We start from the raw sequence: 26,287 nt of genomic DNA on the forward strand, positions 1-26,287 counted from the left end.
CTGCTAGCCTTAGGGTGGTTTTCCCTAAGCTTTTGCCTTACTCTTCCATATTTGCTAATTTTGTTTTTGTTGGCCATAGGACTCCGTGCACTTTACTCCTGCTTAACAGTGTGTGTACTCGCTCCTCTAAACATGGTAGAATTGGCTTGCACCCAATTGACACATTTATTTTTTATTTTAAGACCTTAGCAAAATACTACATGTACCCAAGGCCTGCAAATTAAATGCTACAAGTGGGCCTGCAAGTGTTACAGCAAACACATGATGGACGGAATGCTAACGCAAACATTCTCCCCCAGTCAAAAGATCGGAGTCAAATCCATCGTTTTTTTGCCCACTGAGCCACCCCCGTTTGGACCCAGCCATATGCAAATCAGTCTTGACCCTATGCCTCATGGGAACAGTCCAGACCGAACTGCCAGACCAGGTCCTCCCTGGACCGGAAACAAGCATTCTGGGACCGGTTTCAGGGTATGTCACCCTTCTTCAGCCAGGCTAGCTTGAATCCAGTAGCACAGTGAGCAAGGGACCCATGTCTGGGTATACCCATCCCACTTAGGGCGAAAAGTGTTACAGCAAACAAACCGGTCCTAGGATGCTTGTTTCCAGTCCAGGGAGGACCTGGCTTGGCAGTTCGGGCTGGACTGTTCCCATGAGGCACAGGTTCAAGACTGATTTGCATATGGCTGGGTTCAAACTGGAATGGCATGGTGAGCAAAAAAACGATGGATTAGGCCCAGATCTCTGTACTGGGTTGAATGTATGATATTGTTCTGAATTCTGTCCATCAATTGTTGTTTTTGCACAAGTGGGCCTGCAGGACATATTGTGCCACCCAGGTAAGGAGCCCTTTCAACAGGTCTCAGGGTTGCCACTGCAGCCTCTGTGTGCAGTTTTAAACTGTCATTTCGACCTGGCGAAATAAACTCTCCCGGACTCAAATCTTCCATCTTAAAACATACAAGTCACCCCAAGGATAGGCACTAAATATCCCATAGGGCAGGGTGCAGTGTATTTAAAAAGTTGGACATTTACTTTAACTTTTTTTCTCTGCCAGGACATGTAACTCTCAAATGTGTTTTCCACTAGGTCTATCTCTCCCATAGGATACCATTAGATTACCTTATTACATTTAATAAGTGCTAACTTTCAATTGGGGGGCAGATACGATTATCAAGTATGGTGTCTAAAGAATTGTAACTTACAACTCTTATGGTAAAGTCGGGTCTTGAGTCACAATTCTGAGAATTGCCACTTTTAGAAAGTTGGCATTTTCTTGTTTTAATTATTCGGTGCCTACAGCCTTTATCCAGGGTAACATGACTAGGTGTAGCTGGCATTTTTGTGTATTGCTCCCAGAGAGTGAGACAAAAGAATAGGTGTTGGCATGATGGGAAATTTCTGACTTGATGAGGGGGAGGAGCAGTCAAGTATTCCACTTGCACATCACAAACACTCTGAGCACACTCAGTGTGACAGTAGTCTTGTGCCCCAAAAAAACTGCGGCCAGGGCAGGCAGGCAAGAGATTCCAGACACCTCTGGGGGTGGAAACCTCCAGACCTTCTACTTCAAAGAGGGTACCAGGTATAAATATTGGACTCTAAGACCCAACTCTTCAATACATCTCTGGACCTGTGGAAGACTCAGAAGGACTGATGTACTGCTCTGCAAGGACTAATACTCTGCAGCCTGAGTGAGAAAGCCTGGACCTGCATCTTGAACCCAGGACCATCAGAAGAGTCCAAGGGCTAGCTGACTGGCCTCCTTTTGAGAGCCTCAAGTTCAGAAAAGGCTCCAACCACATGAAGCCCAGCACCTAGACTGCCTGCTGTAAATGTTGGCCCCCCCAAATGGTGCCACCCCAGTCCTGGATACTTGGACGTGGGCCTGAAAGTGCTCTGCCATACTAGCTGTGGTCCTGTGAGCAAAACATACGCAGCTCAAAACAGATCCTCACAACCGTATCTAAATCGCCACTGCGCAACGCATCCCAGATGCCGGACCTCGAATCGTAGCCTCCTCAGAACTGCGGTTTTGCGACGCATCCTTGAAGTAGGCCTTTGCGTTACAAGCCCTTCGACAGCATTCGACAACAAAGCAGGATTTCGCATAGCAGCCTTTCGAAATCGCCACTGTGTGACGCATCATCAGTGCCGGTCCTCTCAACGCTCCACAAACCAGGATTTAAGGCGCGGTGCTCAGTAGAACTAACTTGGTCCCTGTTGTCGGCCCACCTTCCATCGGAGTCAGTCTGAACTTGTGACTGTGGCACCAGATAACCACAGTTGGCACTTTGTGCTTCTAGGCACTATTTTCCCATTTCCAGTTCTGATATTATTGTCGTCGTTTTGGTGTCAAATGTATTAAATTCTAATCAATTTTTCTAAACTGGTGAGGGATTTAAATGCTGATGTATTCACACTTTATTACTGTTTGAAGTACTGCATAAATACTTCACAAATTGCCTCTAAAGTAAGCCGGACTGCTTTGTGCCAGGCTAATAAAGGGTTGAGCACCAGTTTATTTGGGGTTTGATGCTGTTTCACCCAGACAAGAACGAAAAGTTTCTTACCTGTCGGTGTAGTTTTGCAGCTTGAAGATCTTTCTGGATTCACTATGCTGTGCATTATTCCGCGATCTTGTGGTTGGGTCCGGATTCGTAGTCTTTTCTTTGTTTTTTTTTTTTTTTTTTGTAGCCCAGGTGGGCGTCGACGTCCACCATTTGGTGCACCTCCCGTGACGTCGTCGTGCTTCCTGCGGAAGTCCCACCTTTGGGGCGCCATCTTCGGGTTCTTTTTTCCCTGTTTTTTTTTTTTTTTTTTTTAACCCTAGGCGATTGATTAATCCTTTTGTCCATATTTCTGTACGTATCCACCTATTTGATCCTATCCATTTCACCCCCTCTTCCTCCAGCCTCATCTTCCTGGCGGAGGTGGGTGGGTTCGCTAGTGAATCCAGAAAGATCTTCAAGCTGCAAAACTACACCGACAGGTAAGAAACTTTTCGTTTTGCAGCGTGAATCTTTCTGGATTCACTATGCTGTGCATAGACTTTGTAGCGGTTTTCCTATTTTTGTGGTGGCTGGGTGGAAGATGATCGCTGGTCGTTGAAAATGTGTTGTAGCACCTTCTGTCCGACCTGTGCTTCCTTATTCATTTGAATGTCCACGCAGTAGTGCTTTGTGAACGTGTGCACAGATGCCCAAGTTGCTGCGAGACAAATGTCTTGGATGGGCGTGTTTGCCAGGAAGGCAACTGTGGCCCCCTTCTTCCTTGTGGAGTGAGCTTGTGGCCCCTCCGTTAGCTCCTGTCCAGCTTGTTTGTGACAGAATTGAATAGTGAGGGCAATCCACCTAGCGATGGTGCCCTTGGTCACTGGTCTACCCATGAAGCTAGTAGCAAAGGACACAAACAGCTGCTTCGACTTCCTGAGTTCCTTGGTTCTTTCAATGTAGTGCATCACCGCTCGTCTGGCATCGAGGGTGTGCAGGGCCTTTTCTGCGTTTGTAGTCGGGTTTTGGAAGAAACTCGGTATCTGGATACTCTGATTCATGTGGAACGCCGACACTACCTTGGGCATGAAGTGTGGGTCCGTCCTCAGGACTACCCTGTCCTTGTGAATTTGAATGTAGGGCTCCTGTAGCGTTAGTGCTTGAAGCTCGCTCACTCTGCGTAGTGAGGTTATGGCCACTAGAAAGGCAGTCTTCATCGTCAACATTTGCAGATTGGCCTTGTGAATGGGTTCAAACGGCGCCTTCATGAGCTCCGTCAGAACCACGTTTAAATTCCATGCCGGCGGCGGCAACCTTTTCGGGGGTGCCATTCTTTTGGCTCCCTCCATGAATCTCTTCACCACCTGCGAGCTGAAGAAACTTCCACCCTTCTCACCTCTGGTGTAGGCAACGATCGCTGCTAGGTGCACCCTTAGGGAGCTCGAGCAGAGGTTACTCTTTAGAAGGTGTGTGAGGTACCTCAGCACAGTTGAGTCTCTTGTCATTCTGTTGTGCAGGCCCTTCTTCCTGCACCACACCGTGAATCTCTTCCACTTTGCGCTGTAGCACTTTCTTGTAGTAGGTTTCCTTGCCTCCCGTAGCACTCGCATAGTGCTCTGAGGTAACCTTAGGTGTGCGAACTCTAGGTCTTCAGGAGCCATGCTGCTAGGTTGAGGGTCTCTGGCTCTGGGTGCAGGACCTCCCCGTTTTGCATTGAGAGCAGGTCTTTTCTTCTCTCGAACTTGTACGGATTGCCTTGCGCCATTTCTAGAATCTGTGAGAACCATGTCTGCCTCGCCCACTGTGGGGCCACCAGGATCTGAGTCATGTTGCTGGTTCTGCACTTGTCGAGCACTCTGTGCAACAGGGGTATCGGTGGAAAGGCGTAGGCAAATGTCCTCGACCAGCTTATCCATAGGGCATTTCCCTTGGATTGCTGATCTGGTTGCCTGGACGCGAAGCTTTGGCATTTTGCATTGTGGCGTGTTGCAAAAAGGTCTATTGTGGGAGTCCCCCATCTCCGGAAGAGTTTCTCCGTTTCCTGGCCATTGAGCTCCCACTCGTGTGATGCTGAGGTCTGCCTGCTTAGCCAGTCCGCCTCCACATTGTCCTTCCCCGGTAGGTGAATTGCCAGTAGATCTATCCTGAGAGGTATGGCCCATCTCCAAATCTCCTGAGCTAGGGATGAGAGGGGAAACGACTGTGTTCCCCCTTGTTTGTTGATGTAGAACATCGCCGTGGTGTTGTCTGTCTGTACCAACACCCTCTGCCCGCACAGGTGTCTCTGGAATGCCTTCAGGGCTAGCAGTATCGTTTTCAACTCGAGGTAGTTGATGTGGCGGACCGCGTCTGCCGGAGCCCATAGACCCCTCACTCTGAGGTTGTCCATGTGCGCTCCCCATCCCATCTGCGATGCGTCCGTGGTAATGGTCACTGTTGGGCTTGGTGGTGTCAGGCTTCTCCCTGTTGTTATGTTGTCTCTGTTCCACCAAGTTATCTCCTCCTGCACTGCGTGCGTAACAACCACTAGATCCTCCCAACTTCCGTTTGCTTGTGACCATTGCTGTTGCAGCCATTCCTGGAATGGTCTCATGTGCAGGCGTACATTCGGCACCAGCTGGATACAGGACGCCATCATCCCCATCATCTTGCTCACCGCCCTCACTGTCAGAGCTCGCCCCTTCTGGTAGAGCTGCGTCTCCTTCAGTAGGGCATCTGTCCTCCTGTCGCTGGGCACTACTGTACTGTTGAGGGAGTTGATCTGTGCCCCCAGGAAAATCTTTACCTGTTCCGGTTCCAGCGATGATTTTCCCCAGTGGATGGAAAATCCCAGATTTGTGAGGGTGTCCGTTACGCGTTTTGCGTGCCTCTCGCACTCCTCGCGTGAGTTTGCCTTGACCAGCCAGTCGTCCAAGTATGGGTATACGTGTATGCCCTGCTTCCGTAGGTGTGCCGCTACCGCCGACAGGCATTTTGTAAAGACCCTTGGCGCTGATTTTAATCCGAAGGCCAGGGTTGTGAACTGGTAGTGTTCCTGTTCGATGTTGAATCTTAGAAGGCCCTTGTGCCTTCTGTTTATTGGGATGTGAAGGTAGGCATCCTTTAGGTCCACGGTGACCATGAAGTCCCCTTCTCTTATCTGTGGCAGTACCTCCTGCAGTGAAGTCATTTTGAACCTTTGCGTTCTTATGAACTTGTTTAGGTAACGGAGGTCCAGTATGGGCCTGAGGTCTCCGTCTACCTTCGGAACCACGAAGTAGTTTGAGTAGACCCCTTTGTTGCGTTCCCCGAACGGCACTGCCTCTATGGCTCCCTTTTGTAGGAGTTTCCGCGTTTCCTCTGAGTATTGCCAGTTCTTGGGCAGATCTCTGTCTTCCTTTCGGTTTCCTGTTTGGAGGTCTTTTCTCCAAGTCTACGCAGTATCCGTACTGCACGATGTTCCGTATCCACTTGTCTGTGGTTATGCGCCGCCACTCCTGAAGGTAGAACCTCAGCCTTCCACCTACTGGTGACGTATGCTCGTAGGCTCTTGAATCTTCTCTTCCCCCTGATGACACTTTTCTGCGCCTCACCCTTGGGGACTTGACGAGGGTAGGCGTCTTCTTGCGTGCTGAGTCACTTCGAGGAGGGCTGATCGCCCCCTCTCCTCCTTTGGCCACGTCCGTTCCCTCTCCCGCGAAAGGACTGGCCCCGAGGTTGGTATTGCCAGCCTTGCTTCTGCTGACCCTGACCGTGACCCTCGCCCTGCTGACCTTGTTGGAACGCCTGGTGCGATGTCCCTTGTTGGCTTGCACCCCTACCGTAGGGTCTCCTCGAGGGATTACCTCGTCTCATTCCCCTCAGCTGTAGGGCCCCCATGGACCTCGCTGTCTCGTTTTCCTTCTTGAGCTGGGTGAGCTTTTCGTCCACCGTTGCTCCGAACAGTGTCTCTCCGTTGAAGGGGGTGCCAAGGATGTTGTTCTGCACTTCCGGTTTGAATCCCGAGATTCTTAGCCATGCATGCCTCCTCTCTGTGACCCCTATGGCCATGAGTCTTGCTGAAGTCTCTGACCCATCCAACGCCGTCTTTATACAGGAGTTGGCGATGTTCTTTCCTTCATCCACCAGGTGAGCGGCTCTCTGGCGGTATTCTTCGGGGAGGTGCTTTACTAGCTCCCCCATCTCATCCCAGTGTTGGTATTGGTGTCTATTGAGGAGTGCATTCGAATTCGCCATGCGCCAGTGCATTGCGGCGTTCCTCTCGACCTTTCTGCCTGTGAGGTCGATCCTCCTGCTCTCTTTATCCGGAGGTGGGCCCGAAGTTGCTGGAACGTTGGCCCTTCTCCTGGCCGTGGAGGCTATGATGGAGTCTGCTGTGACGCTACCCTTGATGTAAGGTGGGTCCAGGGAGGAGTGCTTATATTTCTTCTCTGTCCTGGGTGTGATCGACCGGCAGGTGGCAGGCTCCTTGAAGGCTTCTCTCCCCTGGTTCATCACGCTTTGTAGCATGGGGAGGAACTGACTCCTAGTCTGGATGGGGAGCAGTGTTTCGACGAGAAAATCGGCTTTCGGCCTCTCCTCGTCGAGTTTGACGCCGAAGGCCAGTGCTGCGCTCTTCACCACCATATTGTATACCCCGATGTCGTCGGGTGGCGAAGGCCTCGAGGGGTACGTGTCCACGGGCTCCTCCGGGTTTTCGGTGTCGAGATCGTGCCATTCGACGTCGTTGCTGGTAGATGCCGCCGATTCGAAGAACGACTGTTGGTCTTCTTCCTCGGCTTCTTCCTCATAATAGGGCTCCTCCTCTTCTTCGAGATCCCTTGTCAGCCCTTCGGCGTCGAACTCCTCTTCGACCTCGACGACGTCCGCCGATGAAACTGTTGGAATCTTGAATTCCTTCATCCTGGCGTCGAACTCCTTCTTCCTTTGAAGGATGTTCTCCATTTCGGCCTCGAGCCGCCTCTTCTTTTTCTCCATTTCGGAGATGCTTTCGGCGTCGACCGCGGGTCTTTTCGATGAAACTTGCGTCGACGTCGAACGTTCTTTCGGCGTCGATCGGCCCGTTTCATGGGATGATTTCGACGACCCTTGCCTTTCGGCGTCTTTCTGCACCTGGGAGTCCTTCTGTAAGGATCCGCTGGGCCTTTTGTCCGAAGTTCCCCCCTTGGACGTCGAAGTTTTCGGCGCCGGGGCTCCCTTCGTGGACTTTGACTCAGTTTTTCTCGAGTCACCCTCGTGTTGTTGAGGTATTTTTTGTTTTGCGCTCGACGATTCTCTTACCTAGTCTTCTTTTTTCTTGCTGGTCTCTACGACCGTGAAGTTTTCGGCTGTCTCGGCGACGTTGTCCTCGTCGTCTGAGGAGAGGCCCAGAGCGTAGAGCGTAGAGCGTCGGGGGCTTCCCCTTGCCGTCCATGTTGGCGTTGGCCCTTCTCTGCCGCTCTCTCACCCCGAGTGTCTTCGGCGCGAAGGCTGAGCAGGCGTTGCAGTCGATACTCTGGTGATCGACCGGTAGGCAGAGGTTGCAGACCGGATGCTGGTCTCTCTGCGCGAACTTGTGGTGGCAGTTTGGGCAGAACTTGAATGGCGTCTTGTCCATTTCGCTCAGGGTCTCTGAGCGTGCATTCTCCAGGGCTGTCGAAGAAAAAGGCTCGCTGGTCCTCTTTCTTAGCGCTCCTGATGAAATCTGTTCAATTCCTGATGTCTTCTCTTGATTCTATCGATGAAACTCGCTTTTCTTCCTTCTTCCTCCGAGTGAATTTCTGGAGCTTCCCGATGTCGATCCAGACCCAACGGCGGAAAAAAGAATCTGAAGATGGCGCCCCAAAGGTGGGACTTCCGCAGGAAGCACGACGACGTCACGGGAGGTGCACCAAATGGTGGACGTCGACGCCCACCTGGGCTACAAAAAAAAAAAAAAAAGAAAAGACTACGAATCCGGACCCAACCACAAGATCGCGGAATAATGCACAGCATAGTGAATCCAGAAAGATTCACGCTGCAAAAGGAGTAGTTTCTTACCTGTAACTCCAGTTCTGTAGTAGGGGTATCTCGGTTATAGTCATAATCTATGAATAGTCCCGCCCATGTGCGGGGACCCCGGAGCAATCAAAATATCTCTTAAGCTGTCCTGCATTTGCAAACCTGCAAAGACACTTGAGACAGACAAAAATAATACAGCCTAAGAACAACATGGCTGCACTGGCCAGCACTTCCTCTGAAGTGAACACAAAAGCCAAAATAAAGTTTAAATGTCATTTTTACTCACATCTGACATCCTCCTTTATTACCACACACTCCCTTCACCAAAATCCCTTTAAACAATAGAGAGGAAGGGGTGGACAGACAAGCCCTATAGGCTGTTATTATGTGTCTGCTAAAGGGATACCGTGCCTTTAAGAAACTCTCCAGAGACCCCCGGTATCCCAGGATGCACAGCCAAAGCAAGTTACTTTCAGTTCTTTTTGAAGGTGTATAACAGGCCTGATACTGCCAGAATTACTCCACCGGGGAGGAGGGAGGGTCGCTTATGACTATAACAGAGATACCCCTACTACAGAACTGGAGTTACAGGTAAGAAACTACTCCTTCTGTAGTAGGGGATCTCTGTGTATAGTCATAATCTATGAATAGAATGGCAAGCCCATCCCAACCAACAAACAGCGGTGGAGTAACAAACAAAACACCAACAAATCACTGTGCAAACAAATTCCTCAGCGAAGCCTGTCCAACCTGCGCATCTGCCCTAGCATCAGAGTCCAGGCAGTAATGCTTTGTAAACGTATGGACCGACTTCCAGGTGGCAGCCTTACAAATGTCAGCAATTGGAACATTCCTAAGCAAAGCTGTAGTAGCTGCTTTGCCCCTAGTCGAATGCGCTGTAGGCTTACCCCCTAACGTCTTATTAGCTTTCTGATAACAAAGCTGAATACAGGACACAATCCATCTAGAGATGGACTGTTTTGAGGTAGCTAGACCAGTTCTTACTGAACCATAATTTACAAATAGTTGATCCGACCTGTGGATGTCTTTTGTCTTATCTAGATAGAATTTCAACACCCTACGCACATCTAGTGAATGCAGAGACCTCTCCGCCGGAGAGGAGGGATGCTGAAAAAAAGTAGGCAACGTTATAATTTGATTTACATGGAAATCAGATATCACTTTAGGCAAACATTTAGGATGAGTACGCATCACTACTTTAGACGCATGGAATACAGTACACGGCTCTTGACAACACAGAGCCTGAATCTCACTTACCCTCCTGGCCGATGTAATGGCCACAAGGAAGGCAGCCTTCCAGGACAAATGCTGCAAAGAAGCCTTATGAATAGGCTCAAAAGGCTCCCTCATCAATCTGGACAACACCATGTTCAATTCCCATGGTGGAGAAGGTCGTCTAACAGGGGGAAACACCTTACGCAAACCCTCCAAAAAATCTTTAATCACAGGGATTTGAAAAAATGAGGTTTGGGAAGGGCCCTTTCTATACGCAGTCAAAGCTGCGAGATGAACTTTAATAGACTGAAAATTAAGCCCAGATTGAGCTAACTGCAGCAGATAAGGCAAAATAACGTCTTCTTTACAGGATGTAGGGTCAATGTCCTTTGCCTTGCACCATAAGCAGAATCTCTTCCACTTATAGGCGTAAGAAGTCCTCGTAGACGGTCTCTTCGCCTCTTTCAAGATCTCCATACAGTCCTGAGGTAGGTTCAAGTGTCCATACTGTACTAGCTCAGGAGCCATGCTGCCAAACTCAAGGACGAGAGATTGGGGTGAACCATCTAACTTCGTGAGAAGGTCCGTCCGACGCGGCAGGCGCCGGTGTGGCAGAACAGACCGGTGAAGAAGGTCGGTGAACCACCATTGCCTCGGCCACTCCGGAGCAATCAGGATCATCCTGGCTCTGGATTGCGACAGCTTGATCAGCACCGCCGGAATCAGGGGAATGGGTGGAAAGGCGTAGAGAAAGCTGTTTGACCAGCTGATCCATAGGGCATTCCCCAGTGTCCCTGGTTGTTGAGGTAATACATGGTAGTAGTATTGTCCGTCTGAACTAGCAGGGAGTTCGTCGTGAAGGAGGGATGGAACGCCTTCAGGGCCAAGTGTACTGCTCCGAGTTCCAAAAAGTTGATGTGGTAAGTCAGTCTGCGACCATATCCCCTGAATCTGAAGAGGGCCCGAATGCGCTCCCCAGCCCTGGAGAGACGCATCGGTCACTATGGTCTGGACCGGAATATCCTTGTGGAAAGGAGTCCCCTTGCAAACATTCTCTGAGGAGCACCACCATGTCAGAGATTGGAGAGCGTGTTGGGACAGATGAATCTTGTCCTCCCACCGCCCCCGCCTCTGGTCCCATTGATCCTCCAGACATTCCTGCAGAGGCCTCATATGCAGACGTGCATTGGGGGTGAGAAAGATGCAGGAAGCCATCAACCCCAGTAAGGAGGACACCGTCCTCACTGTAGGAGAGTGGGCTGAGAGGAGGTGCAGGGCCTTCCCACGGATCGATAAGAGTCTCTCATCCGAAGGACACACGCTTGCCTTCAAGGTATTGACTGAGGCCCCCAAGTACTGGAGACACTTCACGGGAATCGGCACTGATTTTGACATGTTGATGTGCAGCCCCAGGCGATGAAGCAAGGCAGCTGTCCTGTTAAAGTGACACTGTGCTTCCCGGAACGTGGAAGCCTTGATCAGCCAATCGTCCAGGTATGGATACACAAACACTTTGGTCTTCCGCAAGTGTGCTGCCACCACTGCCATGCACTTGGAGAACATCCGTGGGGCAGACTTCAGACCAAACGGGGGTACTGTATACTGGTAATGGTTGTTGCCTACCAGAAACCTCAGGAACTTGCGATGCTTTGGTGCGATCGGCACATGAATGTAAGCGTCCTGCAGATCTATGGCGCACGGCCAATCTCCTCGATGCAACGGAGGGTAAATCTGATGCAGGGACAACATACGGAACTTTTCTCTGCGGATCCACTTGTTTGCTTGACGCAGATCTAGAATAGGCCTGAACTCGTTTTTGTCCTTTTTTCTGACGAGAAAGAACCTGGAGTAAAGGCCTGATCCTCTTTGCCTCAAAGGAACAGCTTCTATCGCCTTCTTCCTTAACAGGACGTCCGCCTCCCCCTGGAGCTCCCGTACCATGAAGGGAGAGCGCACTGGTGGAATCTGAGGAGGCGGGCTGGTGAAACGAAGACTGTATCCATTGCAAACAATATTCAGCACCCACTTGTCCTGAGTTATTGTCCTCCACTCTGCCAGGTAGAACTGAATACTCTCCCTCTCCCCCCCCCCCCCCCCACCCGGAGCGGGTAACGGACGAGGGGGAAGTGACCTTTCAGGGCTTCGACCCGGCCGGGCCTTTGTTCCCCCAACGGGGATTGATGCTGGCCTCTGCCTCTCTGGCGCTTCTGAAAGGACTGCCTCGGGAACTGCTACTGTTGCTGGTGACCAGACTGGCGCCCTTGACCGCGTTGCTTAGAATAACGCCTGCCATAGGAACGGAATGACTTCTTCTGCTCCTTGGGTCGCTCCAACCCCACGGCCTTCAGGGTTTCTGCTTCGGCCTTCATGCGTGCAATCTCGTCGTCCGCATGAGACCCGAACAGCGTCGAGCCAGAAAAAGGCAAGTTCGCGATCTTCTGCTGCGCTTCAGGCTTGAGAGAGGTAAGCCTCAGCCAGGAATGTCTCCTCATGTGCACTCCATGACAGTATCCATGGGCCGCCAGCAACGAGACATCCCCCGCCGCACTGATGATCTGGTTGGAGACCATCATGCCTTCGTTCAGCACCTCCTGGAAGTCCTCTCTTTTGTCCCTAGGCAAGGAGGCAGCAAACTGTTGCAGAGAGTCCCAAAGCGATCGGTCATAGCGACCCAGCAGGGCAGAGGCGCTAGCGGCCTTCATAGTCGTGGCCGACGTAGAGCACATTCTCCTCCCCAAGGGGTCCATCTTGCGGCTCTCCTTATCCGGAGGAGCCGTGGAAGAGGGCGTCGTGGAGTGCTGTTTACGAGCCGCCACCACAATGACAGAGTCCGGGGGAGGGTCCACCCTGAGGAAGGCCGGGTCCGAATCAGGGGCCCTGTACTTCTTCTGCAACCGCGAGGGAGCAGACTTCACCACCGCAGGAGTCAAGAAAACCTCCATGGCTGGTTCCTCCAAACCTGGAACCAAAGGAAGGAGGGGGCGTGAGAGGTGAGCTTTGTGCAATGTCTCAAAGATCACCGAAGTAGTGGGAACCGGGACTGCTATGGAGATCCCCAATTTCGCCGCCCCCATCAGCACATCCTGGAACGTGGCAATATCATCCACCGGCGAGATTCTAGTAGGCGGAGTCTCCGACAGTGAGGGGGAGAGCCGTCCATTGCCAGAAGAGTCCGTATACCACGTGCCTCTGGAACGAGATCTATACCTCCGTCGCCCATGTCGCGTGTGGGTGGACGACCTGCGTCTACTCCGTGACCTCCGGCGAGATCGAGAACGCGACCTCTGTCTGCGAGGAGCCTTAGGAGCCGCCGGTAGCCGAGGAGACTGTGGAAGCTGCGGCACTGGCGGTGGTGGAGGAGGCCGCTTAGGAGGAGGAGGAGAAGGAGGAGGAGGCGGAGGCAGCGGCTGGGGGAGAGGCTGCGGAGCCCCATCACTCCTTGCAGGGGAACCAGGACCACCACTGTCCGGACTCCCGTCCACCCTTCTCTTCTTGGCGGGCCTATCCCGTGTTGAAGTAAACTAGGGGGAGCGCCGTCGCCTCCTAGATCCACGACTGGAGATTGTAATCACCGAAGACGTGTTCCCCGATGGCACCGACGTCGAACTGATCGTCGACCTCGACCGTCGTCTCCTCGCCGTCCGGCGTCCCCTCGACGTCGACCGGTGGCCCCTCGACGTCGACCGGCAAACGACGTCTCCTCGACGTCGATCTCCTTCGCCTCGACGGCGAACTGTGCCTCGACGGCGAGCTGTGCTTCGACGGCGATCCCCTCCGTCTCGACGGCAGTCGCAGGTGCCTCGGCGTCGATGTCGTCGGCGTCGATCCATCGCGGGGCTCGGTACGACGTCGATGGTGTGTCGACGACGACCGTGGAATCCTCGACGGCGACCTAGTCCTAGGTCTCGCCGGCCCCTCTCTCGACGTCGAACGTCGAGAACGCCGCGATCCCGAGACCGGGATCGACGGCGAACACACCGGTGCTTTACCTCTCGCCGTCGTCGCCTTCGACGTCGAACGCGATCTACCAGCCCGTAGGCGCCGTTTCGGCTGCTGTTTCTGCCCGGAGGTCCCTACATTGGCTGAAGCATGGGCAGAAGAAGGGGAATGGGATCCTCCATGCCCCGAAGTCCCACCTTTCCTCTGCTTCTCCTGTCCCTGGAGGCGAATCTTCTCCCTGTCCCTCAGGGTCCTCTTGGAGAAGGTCTTGCATATGGCACACGTAGCAGGGACATGCGAGGAAGACAAGCAGAGGATACAGACATCATGTGGGTCCGTCTTGGCCTTCTTCCTCCCACACTCAGGGCATTTATCAAATAAAGCCATGCTAAGAGTGAGCAAACTGCACCAAAACTCAGGATGCAGTACAGAAAGGCTCTAGACGTCGAATGAACACACTATATAACCAAAAATCTAAGATTTAGTCCAAATAACCACCCAAAAGGGTAGAGCTCAAGCTCCAGGGTCCTGCTAGCAGGAGCCGGAAAAAAGATCTGAAAGTAGCTTGCTTTGGCTGTGCATCCTGGGATACCGGGGGTCTATGGAGAGTTTCTTAAAGGCACGGTATCCCTTTAGCAGACACATAATGACAGCCTATAGGGCTTGTCTGTCCACCCCTTCCTCTCTATTGTTTAAAGAGCTTTTGGTGAAGGGAGTGTGATACAATAAAGGAACATGTCAGATGTGAATAAAAATGACATTTAAACTTTATTTTGGCTTTTGTGTTCACTTCAGAGGAAGTGCTGGCCAGTGCAGCCATGTTGTTCTTAGGCTGTATTATTTTTGTCTGTCTCTTAAGTGTCTTTGCAGGTTTGCAAATGCAGGACTGCTTAAGAGATATTTTGATTGCTCCGGGGTCCCCGCACATGGGCAGGACTATTCATAGATTATGACTATACACAGAGATCCCCTACTACAGAATTGTGGCTGCTATTTGAGTAGGGTTTCACACCCCCTCCCCAACAAGGTCCCAATTTCCAACAGCCCTCATTAGCTGGAAGAGGTTTCCCCAGATTTATCCAACTGTTGAAATAATTTCAGCTGCGAAGTCTCCAGAGATATCCATAAACAATTTCATGTATCAATAGCTACAGGGGTTCAAAGTGCCTGCTGTGGGTACCTGGTCACTGAAAATGCAAGGGACATATGGTAAATACTTGTTCATTCTACCACTGTCTGGAAAAAAAAGAACATTTGAATGGATTCAGGACAGTGGCCCCTCAATCCAGCACCAGCTACCGCCAACTCGGGAGAGCACCAGAGGACTAGGTTTTTCTAGCAAGAGCATCTCTGTGAAACCTTTTGGCATTTGTAGGTGGCATACCCTTTAAAACATGAAATTAGAAGGCTATTAGGGGCAACACCCTTAAGCAACTGCATCTCTGGTACTACAGGCTGCTGGTTTAAAGTACAGCTTGAGTACCTGTTGGTATCTAGGGAATCACAATACACATTTAAAAAGGACCGCTAACTAATAATGACCAACTTTCATACATTTACATTTAGAAAAGAAATTACTCCAAATATTCACTAGTTCAATTAAAAAAAAAAGCACCTATAAACATCTTTAACAAACTTTATTTAAAAAATGAAAAGGTAAATATTAGCAGATAGATTGCCATGGGAAGAAAAACTGGCACTGAGTTTAGGAGTGAAACGGTCCTCCTGTACTCCTTCAGGCCAATAGGTGGCAGTTAAGTCAATCATTTATTTATCTTTTACAACTCCTAGTAACAGGATCGTGGAACACTTATGTCTGCCTTTTGGCTTTGGAAACCTTTCCAACTAGCTTTCACTCCGTCTTTTAGAGCTAAAAATTGATTTTTTGTTATTTACGGACAACCTTTTTTTATTTTCCTGTTAGGATACCTCTATTGTGAATTACACAGCCTGTGGGAAAAAATTACCTATTAGATCCCCCACGACCTCTGTATAGTTCGCCAGAGAATCATCCATGAGACTGCGGACAATGCCAGAAAATGGTTAAAAAAAAGTTAAACGACAGGCAGTTTAGAGGAACAGCTCCATCACTATTTATCATGTGCTTTAGGAACAAGTGCGCGGCCAGGAAGAAAAAAAATCTGTGGTTCTGAATATTGAGGATTGTCTGGAGAAGAACACGTCTTTCTTCATCGTATTTTAAGTGAATGGTTTACCTACCCGTTACTAGAGGCCTTTTATTTAGTACAACCGGCATCCCATTTTTATTATCTAAAGTCCTACACTACATACAGAGTACCTAAACCTTTAATGCTCAGTCACACATCCTGAGAGAGTCCAGTGTTCAACTGGAGTGCAATACTATTATGGCCATGGAGCACCATTGGTAAGCCATCTTTTTCCACACAATACAGATGCCCCGTTACCTTTGACTGCCAAGGACCTGAAGAAAAAAAAGCATTGCAACAGCAAACTAGTGAATGGTTAAACATTGGAACTGAAATTGTCAATTTTTTTCCATTTGCCTACTGCTTATTAAACTAGGAAACAAGATTTAATAAAAAAAACAACTTACCTGTTAGAGGACACTGGTTTACCCTCGACAGATAGGCTTACTTTTCTGAAAATACCCATAAACACCACACTGAAAGGCTGAGGATCAAACTGGTGGAAAATCTTTTATTTTAAGATGGTCTATTCTAGAACTTCACCAAATTCTTTTTAAAAGGCGAAATTACAGTCTTTTAAAAAACTGAATAAAGCTAATCTCCTTAAATCTCATCACCCTACTGGCGTACTGCACCGGGCTTTGTACGAGGACTGAAGCAAATAAAGGTAACCTTCTCAATCACTGGATATTTTTACCAGCACACTATTTGAACAGTGTGCAATAAATATGCGGGAGGCAGGCAAACAATTGTATTTGAATAGGTTCTTCAATTGGATCTCATCTTCAGGCAGAGACACTGGCAGGAGAGGAGCAAGGACTTAAAAACAAAAGCGGACATACTTGCTTTCAATCTTGTTGAATGGGTGGTTTGCCACCATGGAAATTGTCTCTTGGATTTCTGATACACAAACTTAATGAGTCACAAATCAACTGGTCACAGGATTTTGATACTACCTGATAATGCCTGGTCCCTCCACCTGCAAGGAACAGTTAAACTGGTTACCTAAACTGTCCTATTGTTGTAACATTTGATAGCCATTTTCACATTGACGTATATAAAGACTTCTCCACATAATTTGTCAGTGGCTTAAAAAACACAACTGAAGTTTGATTCAAGCAGACCTCCAACACAACTGTAGGAGTGTATATTCGACATGTACCGAAAATACCTTAGTGTATAGCTCATGTGAACAAAAAGCTTATATTCGCAGATTCCTTTTTGTTACAGTGACCGCCACTAAGGAAACAGTTTACTAATTCAAATATAATCTGTCTTCCACATGCACTAGGGCAAAGGAGGCCAACATCAACACAATAGTACCACATTGGTGCTCATACCAGTGTGAACAGACACAGCATGTCTTTTCAGAATATCGTAGACCAGTGGTTGCAAGAAAAGACATGACCCGGTATCCGGCTGTCTATTGAAATCATTAACCAGTTCACCTGAAGATGGCTTTTATTTGCAAAAGCTGTCAAATATGGTAAAAATGTGTGTGGTTTATGGCTGACCTTGCTCTGGAGACAGCCAGAACTTGCAATTTTGAAGCAAATCAAGATAGCCAAAGAGATTTCAGGAGAGAAAGGATATCATGATGAAGTTCCTGACATTGGGACAAGCAAAGCATTTAGTGTTTCAAGACATGGTGGGCAACTCAGGAAGCCTCTGTACTTTAGGAATAATGCCATGGCTCCATTTGACAGAAGCTGGCAACAGCAGCACAAGTAGAGAGAATATATTCGCTAAAGTAAATAAATGCAAGTAAAATTAGGCCATTCCCCACAATGGAAACACTACTGCCAATAGGACTTCTACAGGCATTTGTGCAGTGACCAGCTTTGTTCAGGGCATTTAAAACCCATGTACAAGGATTTGAAAACAAAGGACCTTCAGAGGGAAGCGCTCTCATCTGAATACATCCCTATGAAGAAGATCTCCTATACATAGAACTTAGCCGTGTGTGCTTTCAAAGTGGAATCAGCAGTAGAAAAGCAAGAGAGAATCACCAGCTAGCCCTGGGGTATGATACATACGTCACCTAAACGCAGGTTTCTTTTGGCACTTCTGCACGCTTATAGTGTGGGCTCGCTGGACCAGGCAGGAGACAGCTGTCAGCAATGAAGTATACCTGAACATACCACAACTGCCCAGTAGTCTAGTCAGTCTGCGGTCGCCTGTTATGTGTTGTTGAAGTCTGCTTATCAGCATTTATATCGTCCGTAATGGAAGCCATACATACTGGAATTATATCTATTTGATGGAGAACACATTGTATAAGGTCCCTTTCCTCCAGCTAGTGCCTTAACAAATACTCCTAGTTTCCTATAACTGCAATGAGAACTATTCAAGGGGCACTCCATTTACAAAATACTAAACCAAACCCATATATCCTGGTTTAGCTGAGACTTCTAATTCTCTATGGCAAGCATGAGGATAATGCTCACCCATCCATTTTCTTTTGAAAACTCTGAAAGGTCTAGGAGAATCAATATATTAAGCCCACATTCCACAGCTCCAGGAGTTAACCAGATTAGCCAGTGGAGCCCCCTTTGCTTGGGGATACAAAATAGTCGCCCTTGACTAGTAAAGTCCTTCAAGCATGAGGCAGGAACGTCCTCTGGACATACAGGACTAGTCTGAACTTCAGTATCACAAACCTTTGGTTGCTAGGTGGCTGATTTGGGCTTCCCACTATTCCAGGAACTTGGACATCTTAACTCTAAAAATACTTGGGTGAATGGGCATGCCCATCGTCAGATTTGAATACTGGATCCACAATGAAGTTATTATTCCCTCTGCCAGACTGGTACAGAGTCTTTTTAGTCCCCACATTTACAAAATGCAGCCTCTCTAGCAGGACCTCCATCCTTAGCCCGCAAAATGGGCTCATGATGATGCATGTAGAGTCTTCCTTCACTGTCTACTATGGAGCCAATTCTGTGTACGACAGTTTGAGAAATATAAAAAAATTCTGTGATGGTTTCTGAATCAACCAACTAGAAATCCGTTACATAATGGTGTTTTTTTTAACCATTCGCCTAAACAGAAATAAGCATGGATCCTTTGTTAGAGCAGACTAGCAGTCTCTGGTGACAGATACATTGTGAAAGCATGGTGCAACAACTGATGCACTACGAGCAAGACCTTGAATTACCAATGGCATTCCAAACTGAAACTGAACTGCTTGCAGACGGAGATGTAGAAGTGCAAGTCTTCAAAATCCAAGGAACATCCCTCTCGGTGTACAAGCACTGCAACATGATCTTTGAAAGGGAACATGTTGCAAAACTGCCAATGAATTAACTTTAGACAAATATTCGGTCCTTGAGCTTATTCTGCACAAATCTGTACCAATGTTGCTTCTCCCGGTGTGTTTTAGTAAACAAGGCAGCCACCCTAATTAAGTTGATCATTCTCCAAATCACTGTGTGGACTTCAGTTTCCTCAGATAATCAATTGACACTGGAACAGCTGGGTCTAATAATAACCATTAAAGCCTTCTAGTTAATCAAGAAGACACTTTGGGTTCCGTGTTTACGGACGTGGCGGCTATTACGGAGCATTCCCCGTTGGAGGACAGGATATTGGATGGCTATGTGCCGGATAGCACCATTTCGCTGATTTATAAGAAGCTTATTAATGATCGGATGGGTTTGCTGGCTTCATTGCGGGAGACATGGATTGCCGACGGTTTAGAACTGGACGACGAGGATTGGGTGTCGGCGGTGGCCTCCCCGAAAGAGGTGGCTATCCCGGCCCGGTTGCGGTTCGTCCAGCTTAAAATACTCCATAGAGTTTACGTCACGGGGCATGCTCTGATGCGTATGGGGTATTCGGTGGATGGTTTGTGTAAGCGAGGCTGTGGACTCCTGGGGAGTTTCCTCCATATTCTGTGGGAGTGTCCGGAGGGGACTCTGTTTTGGTGCAGAGTGCATGCGGTGTTAGAAGAAGTCACGCATGTTGCCTTGTTGCCGGAGGCACGAAGAGGTTTGCTGAATGTCTGGGAGCCGACTGATTACAATGTGACGCAGACGCAATGGGTGACTCTGGGCTATATGGTAGCGAAGCGTGACATTGCACGATTGTGGGGCTCCCAGAGGCCACCCACGGTCTCAAGAGTGGAAAGACCACATGGACTGGTGTATGTTCAGAGAGAAAACGGTGTATGTGGCGAGAGGCAAGCCTGGGAAGTGGATTAAGGTGTGGGGTCCCTGGAACTCCTATCGTGGAGGTATATGCGCCCCGCCTCAGATGCGTGAGATAGACGCCGCTCTATCTCCCTAGCCCGCGCATTCCTATATGCTCCTGCGACATGCGAATTTGGTTTCTTCGGCCTTGGCACCCCCCCCCCCCCCCCCTCTGTCTACCGGGTTGGATTACTCCCTCAATACGAGGGGCACATGCTACTGCTATTAATTTCCTCTGCCTTGTGTGTTTGCTGTTTTTAGTTTCCTTAAAATATGAAACCTTTGTTTGTTTATGGACTGCGGCTGCGACCGACTGCGATGATTAACCCTCCAGTAACCCCTTTTTTGTTGCTTCATCGATGTGAATGTTCAGCTGTGCCTTGGGTTATACTGCATTTTAGCGGCCGGCCTGTTGGTTGTAGGCCCATACTTGTATTTCTCTGAAATTGTAATAAAGGTTTAAAAAAAAAAAAAAAAAAAAAAAAGACACTTTGGAGACGAGACTGGTCCAGTACATACGAGACATTTTGGAAGTTACAGTATCCTCTGTCTTTTCAGAGTACCCACATCATAGGGTAAAACAATTCTGATTAGCTGCGTCAACCCAGTAGGTGGTCAACTATGTCAAGATTAATCTTTAAATGTAGCCTTTTTCTGCCAAGTTAATCTACCCCATCATGTCCCCTATCTGTCCCTTTGCTACTTAAACCACTAAAAGCTGAAACTTTTCCCGTGATTTGCATGTAAAGAAAGCACCTTCACTTTTCATTTCGCCATACTGACAGAAGGACCAAAACCAAGGCAAAGCTTTGATTTTCAGCCATTTAATCTCAAATTTGTGAGTATTCAACAAATTTGGATACTCAATTGAACAATAGATAACAAATCCATCGCCAATTAGGGCAAGATATCGATTTTCAAAATATTTTATTTTCTCACACCTCCAATAATCCTGCACCCCTTACTACCAGCTGATGCATTTTTATTGTCCTGCAACCACACCTTCCTTATTTCTATTGATTTGTTTCAGGAAGGAAGCTTAGTTTATTTCCAAAAAAGAATTTATCATCTCTGCACAAAAGGTGTCTTACAACATTAACAGTCTTACTTTCTGCTTCGATAACCCTATAAGTAAATAAGATCACCTAATGACGACTTTAACATCGTGAGGATTGATTTAGATGGACAATGTTTTTGATGCTAGGTAAAATCTTTCTAGATAACAAAGTTGCATAATCTTTGGACGAAAGCTTATTTCTAACTAAATGCATGAATTGTTACATTCATACCTCCAACTCTTTGTAAGTGCTTGAAATATTCAGTTTTTTCCAACTGCAGAATATTTTTACAGTTAATTTATGAGCAATCATTTACATAAAAAAATATTAAACTGCAGGTTGCTTTCAGTCGTATGGGCTACCCTAGGTTTAATGTGGCTGATTAGGTTACATGTTCCAGTTGTTTAAAAATGTTGTAAACCGGACACTGCATGTATGCAGATGTGTTCCACCTTTTAGAATTCTCTGACAGAAACCCAGCGTTAAAAACAGAAGATCCACAGCTCTTCAAAAAAAAAAAAAAAAAAAAAAAAATGGGACACAATAACTAGATGGGTGTCAAATGTCAGATAACTCATGAACACACAGAATTAGTAAACTTGAAATTCGTACTAGCAAATTAATCATTTTCTACAGCAAGGTTAGCAAGATAGGACAGGTTAAGACCGCAAACAATGAGGGGCTAAAATAGGTACTGTGCATGACAATGGCAAGGAAAAATAGAAATCCAAAGTTTGTAGTATGAAAATGGACTACAAAGCCAAGTGATAGCTATGAATTAAGAAAAAAAAATTACTCCCAATGTGATTTTTATGGGGAACATCATATGCAGCTGGCTATAATCATCAGGAACCAGAGACATACACTACCTACTTGCACAGCATGCACCCAAAGACCTACTATTTTTCTGCATTCCTTAAAAACGTTATTACATTTTTTTTTTTTAAGTTTGAGAAAATACGTGTGGATTAATTTATTACATCACAAGAGCTTGAACTTTTTAATTTTATTTAATTTCACTTAAAAATAGACTGGTCTAACGATTGGTCCGCTGACTGAAGAAAATCTAGTAGATGTATCAGTTCATTAGAGAATACTCCAGACTCGACATGATTGAAGCGATACAGGCGTGTGAGACAGATGTAAGCTTTTTGGACTATGACAACTGGTGGGGAGCCAAGATGGTGTCCAACAGCCAACGATCTCTTCAAAGCTCTGATTAATATAAATTTAAATATATGTACAGGGCATATTTTAAACCAGATCGCCTTTGAACGATGGGTAGCAATTCTTACTCACACAGCTTTAGATGTTGGACTGCGAAAGTTTTTCCCCCCCCCATGTGACCTGTGCGTGTGGTACGATTAAAGAAAAAAACTAGGTCTCTTAGCTTCCTGAACCCCGACACAAGTACTTCAAGCAACAACCCGTTTGTGGAGAGCTGATATTTTGCTGTTTGTGCAAAGAGTCATGCTCTGTTTTTGTGCCTGACAGTTAATACTTGGAACAGTGCGAAGGTAAAAAAACCGAGAAAAATAAATAATTGCACCATATCATTTCTTGCATTTTTCCTTCCATCTACTCAACAAGTGCTGGCCCATGGGATAGTATATGAAAGCAGAGATTCACCTCAGACCAAATAGCTAAATATAATCGAATTAAGATTTGATTGAGAACACAGGTTTTTTTTTTCCTATGAGAAATGGTAACTGCAGGAGAAAAAGGAAGTCTGGTATATAATGCATATGCACAATACCACCTTTGTACTTTATCATTAAAAGGAATGCCGCCCTATGACAAACGTAGTTTTTAAAACAAAGAAATCACCACAGGCATGTTGTGGCTCTAAAGCTCTGTTTTAAAAAACAAACAGATCAATACGCTCGTCCATCTCCGCAGGTGTGCAGTCACAATGGACAAGGTTGAAAGAAAAGCAAGAAACCCTAGAAAGGTCCGGTCAACCCCAGTCGGTGGGAGCTTCACAGTCATTCTTTGTGAACTTTTACTCCTTTTTGTGACGTTGGCAATGGTCGTGTGGATAGCATACAAATGGGACCCCCAACGTGTAGAATAAGATTTGTTTTTCTAATGAAGAAAAAAAAAGGTGGCAGTTTCAAGGAGGATTAAGATGTGAAACACTACATGATATCGATCATAAAAACAAAGGTTTCTTGACATTAGCAAACGTTATCCTTTCATTCAAAAGTTTGTTCAATGCAATAGTTCCAGGTATGTCAACCCATTCTTAAAGACAAACATTTTCACTTTCAATTATAAGAAATTTTATAGGACTCCTTAAAACTGTCAAACCTAGAACCAATTAGCGGTCAACTGAATGTACTGTTTGAGTAGCACAAATAGACAATTTCGTTGCAGAATATCATTTTATATTAGAAAACCACGAAAAGTTTAAAATACTGTGTAGGTGTACTTCTATTTCATGCAATTTAAAAAGTAGTAATGAACATTAAATGTATGTGAAATACATTACCGTTGTTCCATTATCAGGCATCATAGTTGATCCAATGTTGGTAGTTCCAAGATTTGTAGCTCCTTCTGACCCCATGGAAGGACCAGGACCCATAGGATTGTCAGGTACTGCTGGCCGGTTGATCATATTCATACCCATCATTGGAGGAGGACCTTGATTACCAGCAAGTGCTGGGCTAAACGCATCTACGCGAAACAATCTACACTTAGAGTTGTCCAATCTTAAAGATATAATTTAAGAAAGTCTGGCCAACAATGCAAAACTGGACTATGTTAATCAGAAACAAAAAATGGCAACAGGTTATTGATCGCTTAACAAAGATGTTTACAAAGGTACAGATGAGAAAAAATGCCCCTTAATTTATCGACTTGAATACAATGTCAATTTACTGTAGTTAAACTCAAATGGATTTCATGATAAATGTTACAGCTATATACACAATTGTAAAACATAAGCTTCCACATGAAATTTTTTAAAACGGCCATTTCGCTTAGTCATTCATAAAACCAACATATTGCGTTCCTCACTGGATAAAAAGGATTCTCAGATTAATTCAGTTATGGACTAGTATTACTGGAATTTCAAAATGTATGTAATTAAAAACAAAGCAGGCCTATTTGTGGGAGTACCCTAATTAATGCTTATCTACCCTTTATTTCAGATGCTGCATAAACCACAATAATACTAGGGGTGAGGAGTTGGCCTAACGGCTAGGGCGGTCGACCTCGAATCTGAGGAACCGGGTTCGAGTCTCGGCATTAAGAAAGTTCACTCCTGCAGAGCATTAAGTATGCAACTGTGCACTGAATTAAGCATCAAAGGGGAGTGTGGTTGTGCCACATTATTGCAGCAAGTTAAAACAAAAAGTCCTATTATGAGAGGAGTCAAACTTTAAACAAACTGAAGAACAGCACACATGGGGAGATATGCGAAGGTAAAGAACACTGTCCTGCAGTTTAAATGTGTTTGTGGGTGAGGGACAATTGTAAAGCTTCGTCAATGTGACTTGGTTGCTAATGCACGGCTATCCAAAATATAGGGACTTTATTTTGCTATGTATAGCTCTCCACCATCCTCTAGAGCTACATTTCACTATTTATAAATGTCCCTAATATGAGAATGAATATGCCGATTTGTGACCATTGATGTTTGTCGTCTTCTTTTAGCATTGCAGAAAAATAATCTAGCAAAAAAAAAAAAAAAAGCTTTAAAAAATCCCATTAACTAGCAGGGCTTCTAAATAGGGATACTCGTTATGCTGTTTATAATGGCTTGGCCCCGTTGCACGTTATCAGGAACTATGAACCTTCTCACTCCAGCCATCATATGTCTACAGGTGTCAACTATTTCCCAACCAAAATGGAGGATAAAGTGCAATGCTCATTCCTTCTCAGTGGTACTATACAGAATGTTTTGACGCAATTAACTGTCTTAGTTTTAGGTTTTTTCTCGAATCCAACCCCCTCGCCCTTTTAATTTAAAATCATCCGTATTGCCAAACTTCTTCCATAAGGCCACCGCATATGCATAAAGTATAATCAGGTTGTTAGAACTACACGAAAGATACGCAAAATGGCATCTGCTTCATATTTCAAACTGAATACATCTAGGTTTACATTCAAGATAGTACACTTTAAATGGCAGTCAGACTAGCAAGAACAAGATAAACAAAAAAAGACAAGAACTCTATTTAGTTTTAGGGGTTCTGTTTGTGCAATCCAAGGTTCTTAAATATCAATTAGGAATTAATTTGGCCCTATGGCCAATAAACTACAGTCTGCTATATGTAGAATTTTATGAAAGTTTAAAATGACAATCCCAAATGTCCATGATATATAGGTAAATTAACAAACAGCGAAAAAGGCCATGATAGATCCTTGCAATTTGCCAAAGACTTTACACATACACTAAAAAAGTGCTTGAGGGGTTTCTACTACAAGACGTTTAGTACTTACCTGTAAATGTTGTACCCAAGTTTGTTTTATACCGTTTATCAATATTTTAATTTGCTGCCCACCATAACTGGTGAGAAGAGAGAAAAAAAAACTTGATTGCTCAAAAATTCCATCTTAATTTTGTGAATTATATTTTAAAGGTGAGGAAGTTCTTAGTTGGTACGGAGCACAAATCCGGTGGAAAAAGCTGCAAGAGTCATACAACAAACAATGGTTTTCTAATAACCAAAACATGAGGAATAAAAATATATATATATATATATATATATATATATATATATATATATATATATATATATATATAGAGACATACACACACACTGACTAAGAACATTCACGGACAGTGCATTGCATCACATTACAAACCAGGTAGGTCCGTTGCAGCGCCCCAAACCAGTTACATGCTGATAACTTCATTTGGACAAGACTACATTAATCTAGGGCAACAACGAACAGTATCATACAAGTAATTTATCCCCAGTAAGTGTCTAGCTGTTTATTTCCACCATTCTGAAAGAACATGATTGCAGCACCACATACAACTGCATGTGCCACAGGTTGCAGGAGGTGGCAAACAGTACTCATTTTTGGGGTCCATGGCTTATTTGTCATCAGACTGACTCGGAGAAAGACATGAAGACAGAAGAAAGATAATTACAAGCAAACAGTGGGGAAGTGATAGTAAATCTGCTAAGTGAGATAAAGATTAGGAAGTTTTGGGATTCACTAATACGGTCAGTGGGCGAATCAAAAAAAAAAAAAAAAACTTAGCGATGTGTACTATTTTTTTTTTTTTTTAA

General features: G+C 46.3%; 1 protein-coding gene across 1 annotated transcript in view; it reads right to left on the bottom strand.

Moving 5' to 3' along the window:
• Nucleotides 1-26,287, bottom strand: part of PSPC1 (paraspeckle component 1) — a 315,433-nt gene that overhangs the window by 44,493 nt on the left and 244,653 nt on the right. Inside the window, exon 8 of the mRNA XM_085621553.1 lies at nucleotides 23,533-23,717. Within this exon, the coding sequence (XP_085477679.1) occupies nucleotides 23,533-23,717 (185 nt within the window). The remainder of the gene's footprint in view (nucleotides 1-23,532; nucleotides 23,718-26,287) is intronic.

This window comes from Triturus cristatus, chromosome 8 (genome assembly GCF_964204655.1).
Source record: "Triturus cristatus chromosome 8, aTriCri1.1, whole genome shotgun sequence".
NCBI lineage: Eukaryota > Metazoa > Chordata > Amphibia > Caudata > Salamandridae > Triturus > Triturus cristatus.